At 32.1% G+C, this 17,810-nt stretch overlaps 1 protein-coding gene across 1 annotated transcript in view; it reads left to right on the top strand.

The window, feature by feature from the left end:
* Positions 1 to 17,422, top strand: part of LOC129219005 (uncharacterized) — a 34,331-nt gene extending 16,909 nt beyond the window's left edge. Inside the window, exons 6-10 of the mRNA XM_054853324.1 lie at positions 2,314 to 2,412; positions 6,632 to 6,876; positions 9,272 to 9,317; positions 11,966 to 14,412; positions 16,012 to 17,422. Of these exons, the coding sequence (XP_054709299.1) occupies positions 2,314 to 2,412; positions 6,632 to 6,876; positions 9,272 to 9,317; positions 11,966 to 14,412; positions 16,012 to 16,048 (2,874 nt within the window). The 3' untranslated portion in view covers positions 16,049 to 17,422. The remainder of the gene's footprint in view (positions 1 to 2,313; positions 2,413 to 6,631; positions 6,877 to 9,271; positions 9,318 to 11,965; positions 14,413 to 16,011) is intronic.
* The last annotated feature ends 388 nt before the right edge of the window (positions 17,423 to 17,810 follow it).

The raw sequence follows: 17,810 nt of genomic DNA, 5'->3' as shown, positions 1-17,810 counted from the left end.
AAGTGGCCGATATTTTGTCATAAACAACTCTTTTCTGGTATTATTTAGTTACGTTATTACTAGTGGAACCGTGCAGTAGTACTACATACCTTTCGAAAATGTCGAAAATTTCACTGGGTATCGAACTTTGAGGTTGCGAAATAAATAAAAACGCCGCAGTTGCTTCTTTGAATATCACCCATGCCTTCCAGGTTGATTTTTTGGACTTCCCAGTGAAGCTAGGAATGCTTTCACAACCTGTGAAGGCATGAAATCCCGGTGAAGGTAAAGCCTTTTTTTTTTCAATAGCTTTCAATAGCATAATAAGAACATTAATAGAAAAAAAGGAGGAAGGAAAAGAAAACTGAATTTACGCCCTTTTTGAGCATTATTAAACTGACATTTTATCTAAATTTTTGTAATATATACATCAAAGTCTAAAAAATACCATTGTAATTAAAAAAATTTAAAAAATGTTAATTTTATTTAAAAAAAACCCTGCCGCTCGTTTAGAAATGGTTTGCTTCTAATATGCCTACGAATGTGTGTGAATGTGAGACCACAGCTGCGTTAGAAAGGACGATGCACGTTTTCTGGAGTGCCCCCCATAGTGATAAACTATAATGGCTATATTCATCAGCCGAGTTGAACCTCTGTCAGTGCCCAAAGCACCTACATGAACCGGAATAAATCTATAGCTCTTTCCTGTTCCAAAAGGAATCCAAAGTTTATCCAGACTTAATGTTAGAAAAAAAGTAAGATGTTGCTAATACTAACTAAGACCATTGTATCAACAGTGCGAATGACAAAATACCATGTCTTGAAGATGCAGTCCTTCTTGGGTTTTCTTCTTCTTGGCCAGGGCAAGTAACATCAATGAGCGAAGTTTTACCAATATTATTTCCTTTAAAGTCTTCACCTAAGTCGTAAGCACCTGCACATGCATTATGGTACTTACAGCTAACGTACCTATAGCAGAGCAAATAACTCTTTTTTTTTTGTTACTTGAATTTCTTACAAAACCTTGCCAAACTTTAGGTAAAGGTCTTGTCTTCTTATCTCTGCTTCCCTCTTCTTTCTAGTTTGACCTTTAATGGCTGGTGTAACATATCTGCCCCAAATAAAAATTTATTCTCTGGCGTTGGAAAGTATCAATATATTTACAAACGTAAAGTTTAAATATGTTTTCATAGTAATTAAAAAATCTTTTAGAAGTTTATGACTTTAAAATATGAGTAAAAATAAGCGCACCATCGCAAATTATAGCGTCACAAGTGTCTGTGAAGGCATGGTCATTTATCATGATAGTATCTTCTAAAATCTAAAATGTGTGCTAGGTCAGCTTTGTTACTTGATCGACATTTACCATTACTGGAAAATGCAGCTGGAAATGGTTGATTTTCATGTTTGAAAAAAAATTGACAGATCCAACTAACAGTTTTGTGAAACAATAAAGAGCTTGGAAAACAGCTGAACGTCCGCTTTTATAATTTTTAGTTCACTATTTGTCTTATTCAATTCCTTCTCAGAACTGCTGAACAAAGGAACGTTGTTCTTTTCTAAATGTTGAAATATTGTAACCAGTTTTCGCAAAAGTCTTTCTTCGATGAAATTATGGAATAGTTAAAGACCAGTGGACTCGGCTGAATAAACTGGCATTGACATCACTGTGCGCAATAACCCTGCTATCGATTATGATAAGGTCCTGGTCATTAAAAAAATGGATTTCCTAGCTCTTTCAAAGTGCTATAAAGAGCTCGAACCTTAGAAACCAATTTAACTTGAAAGGAGTAGCAGTGCTCAAGAGGAAGCAGACTATTTTCTGTATGCTTTTGCTCAACACTACACTCAAACTCTTCTATTAATCGACTTATTTCAGGTCCAGAAACCATCCAACGCCTAGGTGTTGATAGATTCTGTGTAAATTCTATTGCACCACCATACCCTATAACAGTTGCATTATTTTGTTCATGTGCTTGGTCTATACTAATTGCTGAGAATAATCTCTTAGATTTTCTTATCACAAAATGTCCATAAATGAATGATCGATGTATCTCTGGTAGTTCAATCTCTGCATTACAAAAATACCCAATAAATACATTTTTAATGATGATCGTAACAAAACTGCCGTGAACGAATGAAATGCTTGGATGTGCCCAAAATTCTTTGACATAATTCATCATAAATAAGATTTCATAATCTGTTCTGTTTTATATGAAAAGGAATTTATTTCTGAAAATCTCACTCAACTTTTTCTTAAAATGTGGATTTTTCAAATTCATTGGAATATATTAAAAGTCGTGTCATTGGAATATAACTATTTTTTTATTTCAGGACCTAGGAAGAAATGATGATTTATGGTCATTTTTTTACATGCTTGTTGAATTTGTCCAAGGCAGTTTACCTTGGAAAGGCTTGAAAAATCACGATGCAGTGAGTGTGTCAATTTCAATTCAAAATATTTTTTGTACCTAAGTTCAATATCTTATATGTTTTTCGGTTATATAAATTATCTCATATTTCAAGTTCATCAACTTTATTTTATTCTGAGATTATAATTATCACTTGTACAAAGGCTGTTTTTTGAAATATTTCTCTCATATCTCACATGATGTCTTGTTTTTCTTTTGTTGAAGAAATTATAGCTCTCAATAGTACAATCTTGGAAAAATCGAAACACTTCTTCGTGTTTGACTGTGATCACTACTAGAGATATATGAAACATGTCAGCTTATTCAGGTATAGTCCATGTCAATTCAGGCACAGGGGTTACCTTCACAAACTCAAAAGATTTTTGATTTAGCATTTGTTAACATTAAAAAAAAAGTAAGTTATTGGCATATTTTTGTTTTGCACAAAAAAATTCTGACCCGCGATACAGCCCGCCAAAATTGGCAACCTGGGCGCCATTTTTCACTTGCACTTTCTAACACAATTTTGAAACTGCTTATCTCAAAATGATGCAGGATATTTTATTGCAGTTTCTTTTTTAATTCGAAGGCCCCATTGGCCCCCCACTTGGGTTCACCCCAAAACTCGCCCCAACTCCTTAGGGAATAAGTGTCAAACTCGCGAGGCTTCGAAAGGAACAAAGGGGAAGAGATAAGAATTACAATAGATGCCTTCTCCTCCAACTGGAGGGAAAAGTTAAGTGAGAGGGGAAATTTTCAGGGATATTTCTTGTGTATGATCGTTAGACCGCCACCTTGGACTGCAAAATGCTAATATTGTCTCTCTAAAAGTCCACTTTGAAGATATATTGAGTCATACAACTTATTTCTCATTAATTGTTTTTTTTTTTTTTTTTTTTTTTTTTGTTAAAAAATATTTTAAGATTCTTGACACGATATCATATTCTGTACTGTAAATGAAGAAAATTTTATTTTAAAATCAATTATGGAATCGTTAAAGACCAGTGGACTCGGCTGAATAAACTGGCATTGACATCACTGTGCGCAATAACCCTGCTATCGATTATGATAAGGTCCTGGTCATTAAAAAAATGGATTTCCTAGCTCTTTCAAAGTGCTATAAAGAGCTCGAACCTTAGAAACCAATTTAACTTGAAAGGAGTAGCAGTGCTCAAGAGGAAGCAGACTATTTTCTGTATGCTTCCTCTTGAGCACTGCTACTCCTATATTTTCTGTATTATTATTAGGCAAAGGCTTTTCCCAAATATTTCTGAATCTCCGAGAAATATCTTAATATCTTTTATACAGTACATTTATTTTCAAACCGAAATATTTTAAATGTGATTTAATGTGGGATGGCTATTTAGAATATGAATATTATGGATGTGCTGAGTAAAAAAATAATTTTAGTCGTAAAAATAATAAAATATGAAATTTTTTTAGTATGGAAAGTGAATTTAATTCATACGCTTGTTAATTGCATATATTCCTAAAGTTAATTATTCTTATCTGAACTTGATAACTGCAAACTACATTTCACAATGTTCAACCTATCAGATTATTTAATAAATAAACCGAGAAAAAAAAACAGCTCCTATAAAGAAGAAATTTAGTGATTCGGAAATAGCATGAAAATAATGAATTAAAACTAACTTCTCGTATTATTCACATGAAGTTCTTTATTTTCATGAAGTACACATTAGGGCCATTTCACGGAAAGCGGTCACTTTGTCTCGCAAGTAACGCCTCATACATTAGATTAAAAATAATAAATTTAAATCGGCATTGAACAGTATCTTGTTACTTAAACACACATGTATGTGCGATTCATTAAGTAAAAAATTTCGTTATTCCTTTTAAAAATTATTTAACTTCTTAATGCTTCTTAACCCTCATGTGCTAGACAAAATGGCTACTTTTTCGTGGACTTAAATTGCATACTCAATTTTTTTCACTGGTTCAAGTTATTATTTTTCAGCAAATGAGACATGTTTCATTAACATTGGAACTTTAGCTTTTAAAACTTACAACTTGTATTGTCATTGCAAAACTATTAGGGTTATCTCCAAAAAGTATCTTTTCCGTCACACGCCTTTTAGTAAAAACTTTAAGAAACAATTCATTTTATAAAGTTTCTGTTTTTTTTTTTTTTTAATTTTTTTTAACTTCATCAAAAGTATATATCTATTTAAACCTGCCAGCAATGTTTTAATAGTAATTCTTATTTTAACTTATTTTTGGTTCCCAGCATGTGAATTCTCACCTCCGTGGCATGTCAAACACCTGGTGTTACTGTTTCTGTTGGTTAATAACTGGTTCTTTATTTATTTTTTCTTTCACAAGTGTCTCGAATGCTAACTGTTTAAGTATATTTATTTTTTTAATACTGTGTTTTAGTTCGTTTTAGAAGCATAAGGAATTACGTCATACAATAAATTCTCACCTCCGTCAGAAAATGCCATTTCTCATTAACAGATGGCAGTAATGACATCACATTTTATTTTCCCTTATGCGATGGAACCCCTTGTTTATGTTCAACCATATAGAAGTTGTGAGATTTTACTTGAAAATCAAGATAGATTTGGTTTTAAAAACTGAGAGTGGTTGTTGAGAATTCTCACTTCCGTGAACTTGAATTTCAGAACGTAAATTAATGTAAAAAAAGCATGTTTTCATATGCTTAACATGAGCAGACTGTAGCAACTAAGAAAAAATTTATTTCCCTGAAAAATTTATCTATTAAGCCTACATTAATGGAAAATTCTTCACCTCCGTGGCAGACCTTATTAATGTTATTATTATTATTATTTTTTTTTTTTTGGAGGTGAGAATAAATGATGAAGGGGAGGAAATACCTCAATTTTAGAAAATCTACCAAAATTATAAATTACCAATGCATTCTCAAATTTTACTAATTTGGAATTATATTAATACTATACAATTTTTAACACAAATTTGAACTAAAAGGATGACTGAAGTTTAAGCCGTACTTTAATTAAAAGAACTTAATATTAGATTCACAATAATCAATAAAATAACTAATTGTTTGCACATTTAACAAAATTTCTCCTATGATATTAAATTGACCTCTATTTTCAAACACAAGTTTCTTCCTTTCTTTTTTTTTTTTTTTTGATTTCCGTGAACAAGGTATTTTATTTTTTATTCTTATTTATGAATAAAATAATTGGAATTTAGCCGAGCCTTTGTTTATAGTTACTTCTAGTAGGTAACACTTTCATGTAAGACTAGAAAAACACACACACACACACACACGTGACGCATGAAGATAAATTCAAATTTAAAAAAAAAAAAACTCCTTCATAAAAAAATAGTAAAGACAATTTTTACATCAAATGTAATACTTAAAAATGCTTACTCCGGTTAACTTAAATATTTAGTTTTTGATGCAAAATGTTGGTGCAATAACTTGGTCTTGCAATAGCTTAGAATGTTTGTGAAGAATTCAGACACGTTCCCAGTGATAGCCAGGCATGTTTATTGAATAAATCAGGAACCTTCGACGAAAAGTTAAATATGTTTATACACTATTACCTTGGTACCTTCCTGATTTCTTCCTACTTCCTCTCAGGGCCTGAATACAACACAGGTCAAGTATGTCTGGGCCTAGGGAACCCAATTTCCTAAGGGAACCCAAATTTTTGAAAAACCTATGCATAGCATTAAAGGATCATGTATTGTTTAGAAAATAATTTAAAAAAATCAATGATAATTAATTAAAAAAAACTTCTTTGATGTTTGGTTAGCATTTGTCTCATTTAGATGTTCTGTATCAGTACGAAAGCTTCATTCCTTAAATTTAATCCAAAGTATAAGTTTATTATCATTAAATAACTGACTAGTAAAACGAAGAAGACTGAAAAAAAAAAAAAAACTATTTGGTACATGACCTAAACCAAAATCCCTACAACTAGTTTGAATTCACATACCCCACACCCCGCACTGGGAGATTCCCATCCATCATACTCTCAAGAAGAAATCCCCTTGGGGATTGGGGCGAAAGATGGTAGACACGCCCACTTGTCCCCCATATGGGCGCCTATATTCCATGTGATTCATGATAAAAAAGATTATTTGCGAAAGATCTCTCACAGTTCGTCGCCTAACCTAGAGTTATCCAAATAATAAATTTTGATGTATAAATTTAACACTTGTAGGTTATATGCCTTGCCGTCTTTATTCACTGCTTAATTTGTATTTTTTTCGAAATTTTTTTTCAGGTTCGAGATTTGAAGGCGAAAATTCCCCCACAGAACCTAATTAAATATTTTCCAACTGAATTCGAACCATTTTTAGGACATTTGCTTCAACTCACTTTTGAAGATACACCAGATTATGCATTGCTTGAAAATACGTTTAATGAATGTATGCAAACTAGAGGAGTCAAAGATGAGGATCCATATGATTGGGAGCATATTAAACATGGCTTTGTCAAAACAGACTACCCTGCTGGACCAATATCAGTGTATGTATTTTTCTTAGTTTAATTTATTTAATTAAGTAAACTTCTGCACATAGGGGTGTATCGTTAAGATCCCCCCCCCCTTTTTTTTTGGAAGTTCAAAATTTCAAGCTGATTAAATGTTGTCCATATAGACCTCTACATACCACAAAAAAATTGTCCAATTCCAAAAAATATTGATCTAAAATAGATTGTTTCTTGAAACGTTTTCTAAATTAATGACAAACTTGAAAAATAAATTTCAGTTAAAAAACATAAGCAATGATGCATGCTATTAATGTTAAAAATTTTATTTTGCTTTGATACAATATTAAGTACTTAAAAAAAGGGGGCGTTTTTTAATTTTAAGTTATGATTTTTCATTTTGAACTCATAGTTATTTTTTTATTCTTTTGTAAATGTTGACAAAAAATTAATCACTAATGACGATTTTCAATACAAGTTTTAATTTTGTTTCATAAGTAGAAAATGTTTGGATTTTTTCTGAATATCTTGCAAGTTTAATTTTTAGATTTGGAAATGAAATAAAAGCTTTAAAATAACATTTCAAATATGTTTTCCCTTTAAATACATTGCAATATATTTTTGTAGTTTAACAAAAAAAACTCATCACTAGCGTTTATGCTAATGTACTTGTGTTATATAAAATAAATATTCATATTAGATCAAGCTATTTAATACACTAATTTTTCCAGCAGTTGCATTTGAATATGTATATTTTGCATAGATCCTGTTTGGTCCGAAACAATAGCTTTTATATCAAGCTAATTGCATTTGTTTGCAAACTATTAAAAACTAAACTATTTCGGGTATTAGGGGAAAAAAAGACTAAATTAAAGCATATTCTTTTACAGAATAATATTTTACTGAAAACACTGCAAAAAAAAAAAAAAACCTTCATAACACTTTTGACATAATTCAAGCTGTTTCTAAGGAAATGGACCCCCTGAATATAATTATGACCACCATTTCCCCCCATCACGTCTGGCTTTAAGGGGAATAGCGCTCTTCATTTTTTTTTTCTTTTCTCAGTTTTCGACAATTTCATAACTTTTATTTTTATTTGGAGAGAAAGGAGCATTATTTTAGCCATAAACACTCTTGTGAGAGGATCGGGAGGTGCAAAGTTCAAAGGCATGAACATTTGAAGCAATCTGGTAGACTCATCAGGTGTATTCCGCCCTCCCTATAAACTATTTAAAATGTCATCAAAACTGATTTTTTATAGGGGTTTGTTTTACACCTTTTTCATTTATTCTTCGGCATAAAACCGGTGACTCACTCCTGTGAACCCCATGTCGGAAAAAAAAAAAACGTCGTGATTGAAAAAAAGAAAAAAAAAAGAAAAGAAAAGAAAAAAATATAGCATCATATTTTGCATAGTCAGAGTCGCATCGCAGAGCTTCAGTAAAGAACCTTCCCGTATTATTCAATTCACATTCACAGATATAATTAAAATGAACTTAAGCATGTTTATAATGTAGCATATATATATATATATATATATATATATATATATATATATATATATATATGTATGTATGTATATTAATATTACCTAGATGAAGGGAAATCACATACCAATGCATGGTCGGAAACGCTTTCCTGACGTTGTAGTAACGACACAAATCACCAAAAAGACGACACGAACAAAAAAAGAAAACATATTTATTATCCTTAGTACAGCAAAAAACTAAGAAAAATGAACATGAAGGAGCCAACGATCGTCATCAAAGTAGGTGTTCGAAATTACGATCCCGGACTGTGATGCATGCCTCATTCCTCCAGCACATTGAAAATCGAACGTAAAATCGAATGCGGCAACAAAAACCGCGTGTGCGCATGCACCGTCATCTGACGCTTCGGTTTACGTAACGACGTCTATCGTGTACACCAGACAAACACTTATCAGCATTTTTTCTGTATTAGAAATAACAAACAGGTCTTTTCCTTTTATTTGTGCCCTGTCTTTCTTGTACTTTATGTCGTCACTATCGCGTCAAGAAAGCGTTTTCGACCATACATTGCTGTGTGATTTTCCATCGTCTAGGTGTATTCTATCAGCCCTGAAAGTCTGTAAACGCTGCAGTTTTACACCCTGTATATGCTACATGAGAATTTGAATTTCCAAAAAAAAAAAAGTTTTTCCGATGCACCGTACTTTATATTTGTACAAATATTGAAGTATTGATTGAATATGTGAGTGCAAAAACAATATTTAAATCCATAATTTAATATGAATTCAGTGTTGGCGTTAAGTTTTTTAGCACACTCAGTAAAATTTGTTGCTTTTGTTATTTATTCAACCATACTTCTATATTTTTTCTCTTTTCGAACTATTTTCATAAAAACAATGTTTATAATATGTTGCCCATTTACGTGTTTATTTCTCGTTTAGGTCGGAGCAGTCTGTGGCGCAAAAAGATGACGACTCTTTGAGCAATGTAAGCCTCTTTTTATTATGATCAAAACTACTATTTCTTTCATCTTATGTGGTGTTAATTTTTCATACATAACAGATTTTCAAAGAATTTAGAATATGAAATAGACCTGTTCCCAGTTTTCTGATTCCACAAGTGCGTTTTGTAGTACAACTGCCTTAGCACACAAACGCGCAAAATAACACAAAATAGAATACCATATTACTAAGGAGAGTGATACAATAATTTGCAAATCTGATATATTTAATATGCATTTTGAAAATTACATGGTTGTTATATTTTCAGTAAGTTACCGCCCTATAGCCAGGGCTAAGGCAGAAATACATGAAATAAATGATATGTAAATAATGTTTTCCACCTCCAGCTCAGTCACTTCCTAAGCCGGGCTGATGAGTGCTAATAAGCACGAAACTGCAGTCCTCGGCTGGAATGACTGAGCTGGCGGTGTATTTCAAGGTTGTTATATGTTTGAACTTCGGCATTTTATAATCCAACAATATGCGCTAGTTACTGCTTTATATCTTATTGGCGTAGAAAGCATTAATTTCACAAGAACTTTTTTCGTAACTACGTATCAGTTGAGTTAAAAACAATACTGTCATGCAAAGTGGTAACTGCAGAAGAGCTCAATATGAGTTGCTTTTTAAAGTTTTACAACTCCAATCTGATTCAGATGCCACAATTTCAGAAATTTTTAAAAATATTTTCCATTTGCAAATGACCGTAAAACATTGTATTTAGGTAAAATATGTTACAAAAAACCACCTGGTGACAATAGCTTTGACAAATATGCAGATGCGACTTTTGTGCTTAACACTGCAGAATAGTTGATGTAGTAGAGTAATTTCATGGCGAAAAATTTCATCAAACACAAAAATTAGGCAAACAAAGTGTTCCAGACCTTTTACCACCATTTTGTATGTACGTGTATATACCAATTATTTAAACGTTGCATCTCTAAACTAAAAAACAAACCAAGACCTGCATTTATTGCTGAAGAAATAGTGAAAAAAAAAAAAAAACTCTTTCTGTATATTCATAATAGATGGCAGATCCTGCTTCAGCTCTCGGTAATTTATGTCTTCGATCTTTTTCAGGAAAAACAATTGTTTAACACAACCGTAATTTCTAACACCTAAGCTGTCGCATGTTGAGAAAAAATTAAATTTTTATCATGGAAATATATTGTAGGATACATTGTTATTGTTCAACTTAATTTTGAACTTAAAAGTAGAATCATGTTTATAGATATTTTAATTTTTCTTCGTTATTTTCTTTTTCGTTTTTCTTTCTTTCTTTCATCTTTTTTTTTTTGGCCCTACATGGATGTGACAAAATAAAGCATTTTAATTTTTATTATTAAGAACATAATATATCTTGATTTAATCAAATATTATTACTTAAAAAAATCGGAGTAACAAGAAAATAACTGCGTATGACGAAATTTATAAAATTCATTGAAAAAACATTCTGTCTATCCTGCTTCCTATGTATTTAGTACCATTTACAAAGCTTGCAAAAAAATTTTAACAATTTATAAACTTAGTGCTTTAAAAGTTCTTATTGCCCACGAAATTGGATAGTGTGGCAACCGCAGATTCCTCCGCTAATTTCGCTAGAAGCCGCGAAATGAGGAAGAGAAACAAAAAAGCATTCAAACCATTTTCATGAATCATATTATTTACGCATTAAGTGACTTCGTTAACAGCATCTTTAAATATTTACAAAACATCTTACTGTTTCTGTTTTCCCGTTTTGAAACTCTTACATCACGTTAATTATCATCAAAAAGAGGAGAAAGTAAATGACCACGTGGATGAATTGCGAAGAAAATCATCTGTCCACGGATAGCCGAGAGTTAACTACATTAAAAGTAGAAGATAGTAGTGGAACCCCGGTTTTACGTATTCCGTTGGACTAGAGATAAAAAACGCACCAAGAGGGGGAAACGTGAAATCGGGGGCCAGGGTAAAAATCAAAGCATATTGTTTAAAAATTGACATTTCCCGAAAGACTAATGGAAGAAATCTGTCCGTAAGCTTTAATTGTTTTTGTTTTTATATACAGGATCACTTATAGCACGCTATGCGCGAGCTTTTTTTTTTTTTTTTTTTTTTTTTTTTGCAAATTTGCTCTTTGGTTTGCATTTGCAAATAAAAAGTGTTTTTCTGATTTTTTTCTTCGACAATAAAGATAGTAAGGCGAAACAGAAAAAATAATAGAATGGCTTCAAATAGTTAAGAAGCAAATTTGTCTAGAAAATACCCAGAAAAAAGTTGGTAATCTTGTAGAGAAAATGTGATTTTCATCTGTTTCAAGAAAATTGTATTAAGCAGATTTTCTGAAAAAGACTAACGTAGAATGAGGAATATTTTAATATTATCGCCAAAGCAATTTTCATGGACCAGCAGAAAATGACGTCGGATGCGGGATAATGTATGAAACGCGCAATGTAAAATCGGGGTTCCACGTGGTTACTTTTGTAGTTAATGACTGATACGCGGAATATATAAATAATTAGTAATGCTCTTGTCTACGTTTTTCCATTTGTTATTATTATTATATTATTTATTTACTTAATTTTCTTTTCATTTTACATGCATTCCTCTTTAAATGGTCTGTATTAAAATGCACTTATTATTTTATTCAAGGAAAAACTGGATGTTGTTAAAGAAAAAGGTTGTGTTAAATCAAATAAAAACAGTAAGAAGACCAAAAAGCGCAATTCTCTATCAAATGATAAGCGTCAGGTTGCGAGCCCTGTGATTTTTGCTGATGATTGCAATAACTTTTTACAAGATTCCTTTGACAATCTTACTGATCCTGACAAGCAACAAAATCCCAACGCTACAATTGTGCCATCTACTTCTGCATTTCTTGATGCAACGCACATTTCAGTTGAAAATAGAAGTGGTTTATGCATCTCGAAATCTCAAAGTAACCTTTTATCTTCGTCACAGTTTGCTGTAGCAAATGGCGACACCTCTATAATTCAGTTTACTCTTGGGGATGAAACACAATTAACTTCGGTTTCAAAATTGCAAGAATCTGTAGAGCTTAGTAAAAATACGGACCCTGTGCCGCAAATGGTTCATGATATGGAATTTAATACAACTTTCAAAGAGAGACAGTATAATTTTAAAAACATGTTTGATTTCTGCTCTGGATTTCAATTCAGGAATAATGATTACAGAAAAGGTATGCAAACTCAGTTAAATTGGCAAGCAGAAAGAAATGGTTTGAAATTATTTGATGTTTGTGAAAAGCGACGACGTCCCGTTCGTCGTTCAGTTTCGCATCCTGCAAAAGTTCACCCTAACGTAAAAGTTAGAAGCCCTGTTGTAAAAAGAGGAGAACTTTCAAATTTCTTTCAAATGGGCAATTTATTCTCTAGTGGTCAATCTGCTCAAGGTTTGCCACGTTGTTGGAGTTGCCCTACTATTTCACTTCATATTCGATCACACTTACAACCTCCTTTGAAACAGCAAGCCTCGTTTGATGAAAGTGTATACGAAGTAGATGTTATGAGAAATGTTGCGGCGAAACAGACAAGCGTCGAGTCCGTATTTTCGAGTGATGAAAGAAGAACCTCTTTGCCACATATTTCCGCTAGTGATGCTCTGTCTGAAGAAAACCAGAAGTCAAACAGCATGATCTGTGATCAGAGAGACAATTTTACAAGCTATGTGAAAGAGAAAAGTGATAAAAATAGTTTTAAAAGTGGCCGTAAAAGCAGCACCGATTCTTTCTCATGTTCCCAAAAGAGCATTTGTTTTGCCGAAGAAAGCAGAAACGTCTTATGTAAGGACTCAAAGCAAAAGTCAACTAAATTGCAGAGAAGTTTTTCAATGCCACGTAGCAGAAGATGGGAAGTAAAAGAAAATAAATGCAATTTCAATTGGAATAAAGCAAGTTTTCCACTAAAACCTTCTTATGCTAATGCTGAAATTGATAAACAACTCTCTAGTATTAAATATCCGGTGGAAAACAGTTGCAATGCAGAAATCAAAACAAATGCAACTCTTTTGACTATTGAAAACGGAAGGAGAAAAAACAGTTCTACCTCATTTTTAAATAACAAAGAAGTTTCTACCGTGAACGGTACTAAAGATTCATCAAGTGAAGAAAAGGATATTAGTAATATAAGAAGAATAAAATCATCTAAGTCTGATTCTAGAGTAAATAACATGAAAAATAATGAGAATAATAATGGTAACAAAGATAAATCTTATAACCAAATAGTCACTAAATCCAATTTACTAAATGGTGAAAAATATGTTGACAGTATAAACAAGAATAATGTAAACACAGAAAGGAGTGAAAAAGCTACGAAAGAAAACGAAAATATTTTATTTCGTCAGAGAAACATAGAAAACTCAAATGTGGTCAAAAGCGGCCTTGCATTTGAAAAGTTTAACGACTCGCATAAGTTAGACCACCAACTCGTTGAACGTCCTATGCCTGGTATTGTACTTGATGGAAAAGAGAAAGAGAACAAACTATTAAAGGAACTTAATGGAAATGGAGAAATTGTTGTCGATAATAAAACTTGCAGTAACAATCGGCAGCTGCAAAAAGAAGAAAACTCAAAGCGTCTAATAGTACCATTGCACTGTGATATTTTTTGCAATGAATCAAGTACTTCAAATTCGGGTGAAATTAATGGTTCCCCACCAATAGATGAACCTCCAAAATTTGATGGCAAAAGTAGCCGGTTAAGAAGACGTCGAGTCGACCCAGACAGCAAATACGTAAATGACGAAAGTGAGCTTAAACTTAATTTTCTTAGAAGAAGACAACGTCCGAACTCTGTTATGAACTTATCTCCAGTGACTTCACAAGTACATTCTTATAATTTACAGGTGTCAACTTCGAGCGACAGTCTCTTTAAGCCAAATAATACTCATTCCATTTACAAAAATGAAATAAAAATGATGAAGTCTGATAGCTTAGACCGAGCTGAAGAATCTTCAATCCATTCAGAAAGTAAGCAGGTGCCCATTTTCTACCAAGATGTTGAAAATTATGAAAATTCTGTAAATAAACTTTCAAACGGTCTGCCGATGGATCCACCTCACAATTACCACTTCTCTTCAAGGTAATTATGCATCTACATTCTAAACATTACGTTTGAGTCCCTGTCTAAAATCTCCAGAATTTTCTCTTTCGAGATTTCTTTAAAGATATTTTATTAATCTTTTAAAACTTGAAGTATATGTCTACGAGTTAATTCAACCAGGTATAACATTTACGACAATCTATAGTAAGTAACAAAAAATCCATATAGTAGTTGACTTAATATTGTTGATAAAAGAATATTTTGCTCAAAAAATATTGAAAATATTTTTTAAATATCTTTTTTCAGAAGCTTTTGCTCAAAATTTTGGTTTCCGGGATTAATATGTTAATAATTTGTTTTTACACGCTGTCAAGTGTTTATAATAAAGGGTTTTTTTTAGAGACAGAAAACTTGAAAGTAAAATACAAGAAATAAAAATCCTTAATATTCATTTAAATTGCTTTATTTGAAAGATAATTTTATGCCATCAATGTTTGTTGCGCCACCGCGGCTGCCGCGTACATGGTGTAACCTGGAGGTCCAGTTTTCACACACTTTTCGCAGTCGACCAGGTTGACTGTTTGCTATAATGTGCTGAATGTTGGCTTTCAAGTGCTGCATTGTTCCTGGTTTATTGACGTAAGCGAGGGACTTCACATATTCCCAGAGGACATAATCCAAGGGCGTTAAATCGCAAGAAAGAGGTGGCCAGTGTGGGCCAGTTAACAGATTCATTTCGGGGTATTATTCTTTCGTCAAATGTTACTTTCAGTAAGCTAATTGTCTCGCGTGCTGTGTGATATGTGCTGTCGTCCTCCTGGAAGCACCCTCTCCCCCCCCCCCCCTGTCAGCAACATTTATTCCTTGCAATCGAGGCACAGAAGCCTCCGTACCTCTGAGGTAGAAACTTCATTTCGAATGCCAGAGGTTGTGGGTTCGATTCCCACCGAAACCCTGGGTGTTATTTCCCTTCTTTGTGCTGTAAAGCTTTCTTGTGCTGTCTTATATGGTAATAAAGAAATCAAACCTCTTGAGACAACCCGTAACTTCTTAGTGATTATTACCTAGACACGATAACAACAACAGAAACAATCGAGGCTCGAGAAAGTTACTTATTATGTCTCGGCACCACTCACCGTCGACTGGAAAGATCTGACCCTAATTTCTGAAGACACATGAATCAATGATTCCAACGGCCCAAAAGGCGCACCTTGCAATTTGATGCCATTGGATTATTTCCAACGGGGAAATGTGAAGTTCCTAGCCTACCTAATAAACCAGGAACAATGTAGCATTCAGAAGCCAACATTCCCCTCATTATTGCCTACATATCGCCAGATCTACTGCGAAAAGTGTGTGAAAACTGGACCTCCAGGTTATGCCATGTACGCGCCAACTGCGATGGCCACATACCCAACATCATATTCAAATATTGTCATAAAGTTATCTTTTATTAAACTTTATCTTTTATTAATCTAAAGTTATTTGCTTCAGTTGTAAACTGAAGCAAATTACATGACTATTAAAGATTTTCTTTTGGATTTAATTTCCATTTCAAGTTCTCTACCTCTAAAAAACATCCTTTTTTCTGTTAAAGTCAGAGAAAAAAATCATAATTGATCTTATTTTTTTGAACAGGTATCCCTATCATCAGTCCATGTCCCATTGCTGTTAGTGGTGAAAATTTTACTTTTGCAGTGTTGCTTTTCGTGTTCAATAGATCATTTTGTGATGTCTTTTGCTCTTCATATTTGTGTGTTATCATCGTAATTTAATATTTGAATTACATCTAGTGATTTAATGTTATCTTCAAATCTTTTCTTATAGCCTTCATTCCAACGTTGCGAACCTTAAAAAAATAGAAATAATTTAAATGCTTTTTTTAAACCGATTTTGTAAAATGCATTTTATAAACAAAATGTGTTTCATGTAAACACAGCTATTTCTTCTTAGGAAAATCCACCATCAAAAAATTTCATTTGTCTTAACTGTCTGCATGATTTTATATTTCATAAGTATATTAATTCCATTCATTGATATCCAAACACTTTAAAAATGACTCCAAATCATTATTTTGCTTTGACATTTTCCAATTATACAAATAACACACTATGCAATTTTTTTCTCTTATGCTGTCAATGAGCAGAGCAAAAAATATTCTCAAATCATTTCACAGCATCCTATATAATTTTTAACTGTGTCAGCAATATTCATTGTAAAATTACAAATGTTCTTAAAACAAAAGGCTGTTAAATTGCATAATTTAATGGAAAAATAATATTTTATTTCATTAAATTTCTAACCTTCTAAAATCTTGTTACAAAAGTGATGTTTAACTTTGAGTTTGAATACAATTTATGTTTAAAAAAAAATGAAGTAAGATTCAAAATATTGTTCTATTATGTTACAATTTATGGCATACACTTTTAAACACATTGAATGTACATGACGATTCAAACTTGTATTTTCTTACAAAATGAATATGTCCTATAAAATGCAGTGTTAATTTTACAGTATTGATTTTGTCACTTTTATGTTCATTATCAATTTCTTTGCTAGAATTGAAAAAACTATATGTGTCCATTCATCTTTTGCAATTTGTACAACATAACGAAAAAAGCGAATCATGTTTTATATTTTAACCATTGGTGCTAACATACTATTTGTCAATGAATTAAATTTATTTAGTATTTTATGTGTGATATAAATATCTTTTTTCAAAGAAATTTTCGTTCAAAAGAGTTATTTTTTAAGCGTTCTCACCTGGTTCACTATAAAACAGACAAGTAGGGGAATGTGAAGCAAAGTGAAATAGCGGTGCAAAGTGAAATGGTGAAACATTTGCTCTGCTTATAGCGCCACTTTTATAGCGCCACCTCTATGGTAATACTTTAACTACATGCCAACACATGTAATCTATTCCAGTCAAGAAAAAGTTAACTTTGAAAATCAAGGAATATGATGGGTAAATCAAGGTATATGCAATTTTCAAAAATCGATACTCATGTTGTAATACTTTGTTGTAACTCCATAACTATTTCTGTTATTAAAAAATGCTATAGTTCTTGTTATTAACATTTTAAATATTGAGCCCTACTAATATTCGGTGCAATATTGGTTTATTTAATATTAAGCTTGTTTTTATTTTAAATGATTTGTACAATTAGTCAAGTGTATGTGAGGCAAAGTGAACTATTTCATTTTGTTTACTTATTCAATCATTCATTAAACAACTTACAAATTCAATTAATTTATTCATTAACATTCCGTCTGTTAATGATTCACTTATTTATCCATTCTCTTATTTTCTTGTTAGCTCATTATTTTATACAGCCATTGATTTTTTTCTCGCATAATAATTAGTTAAAGAATTAATTTATTCATTGCTCCATTATCTATTAATTTATGAGCTCTTTTTTTTTTTTGAATTACTCATT

The sequence above is a fragment of the Uloborus diversus genome, chromosome 3, assembly GCF_026930045.1.
Source record: "Uloborus diversus isolate 005 chromosome 3, Udiv.v.3.1, whole genome shotgun sequence".
In the NCBI taxonomy this organism is placed as follows: domain Eukaryota; kingdom Metazoa; phylum Arthropoda; class Arachnida; order Araneae; family Uloboridae; genus Uloborus; species Uloborus diversus.
The sequence above is the reverse complement of the archived record's forward strand: the minus strand, read 5'-3'. Positions and strand labels throughout refer to the sequence as shown.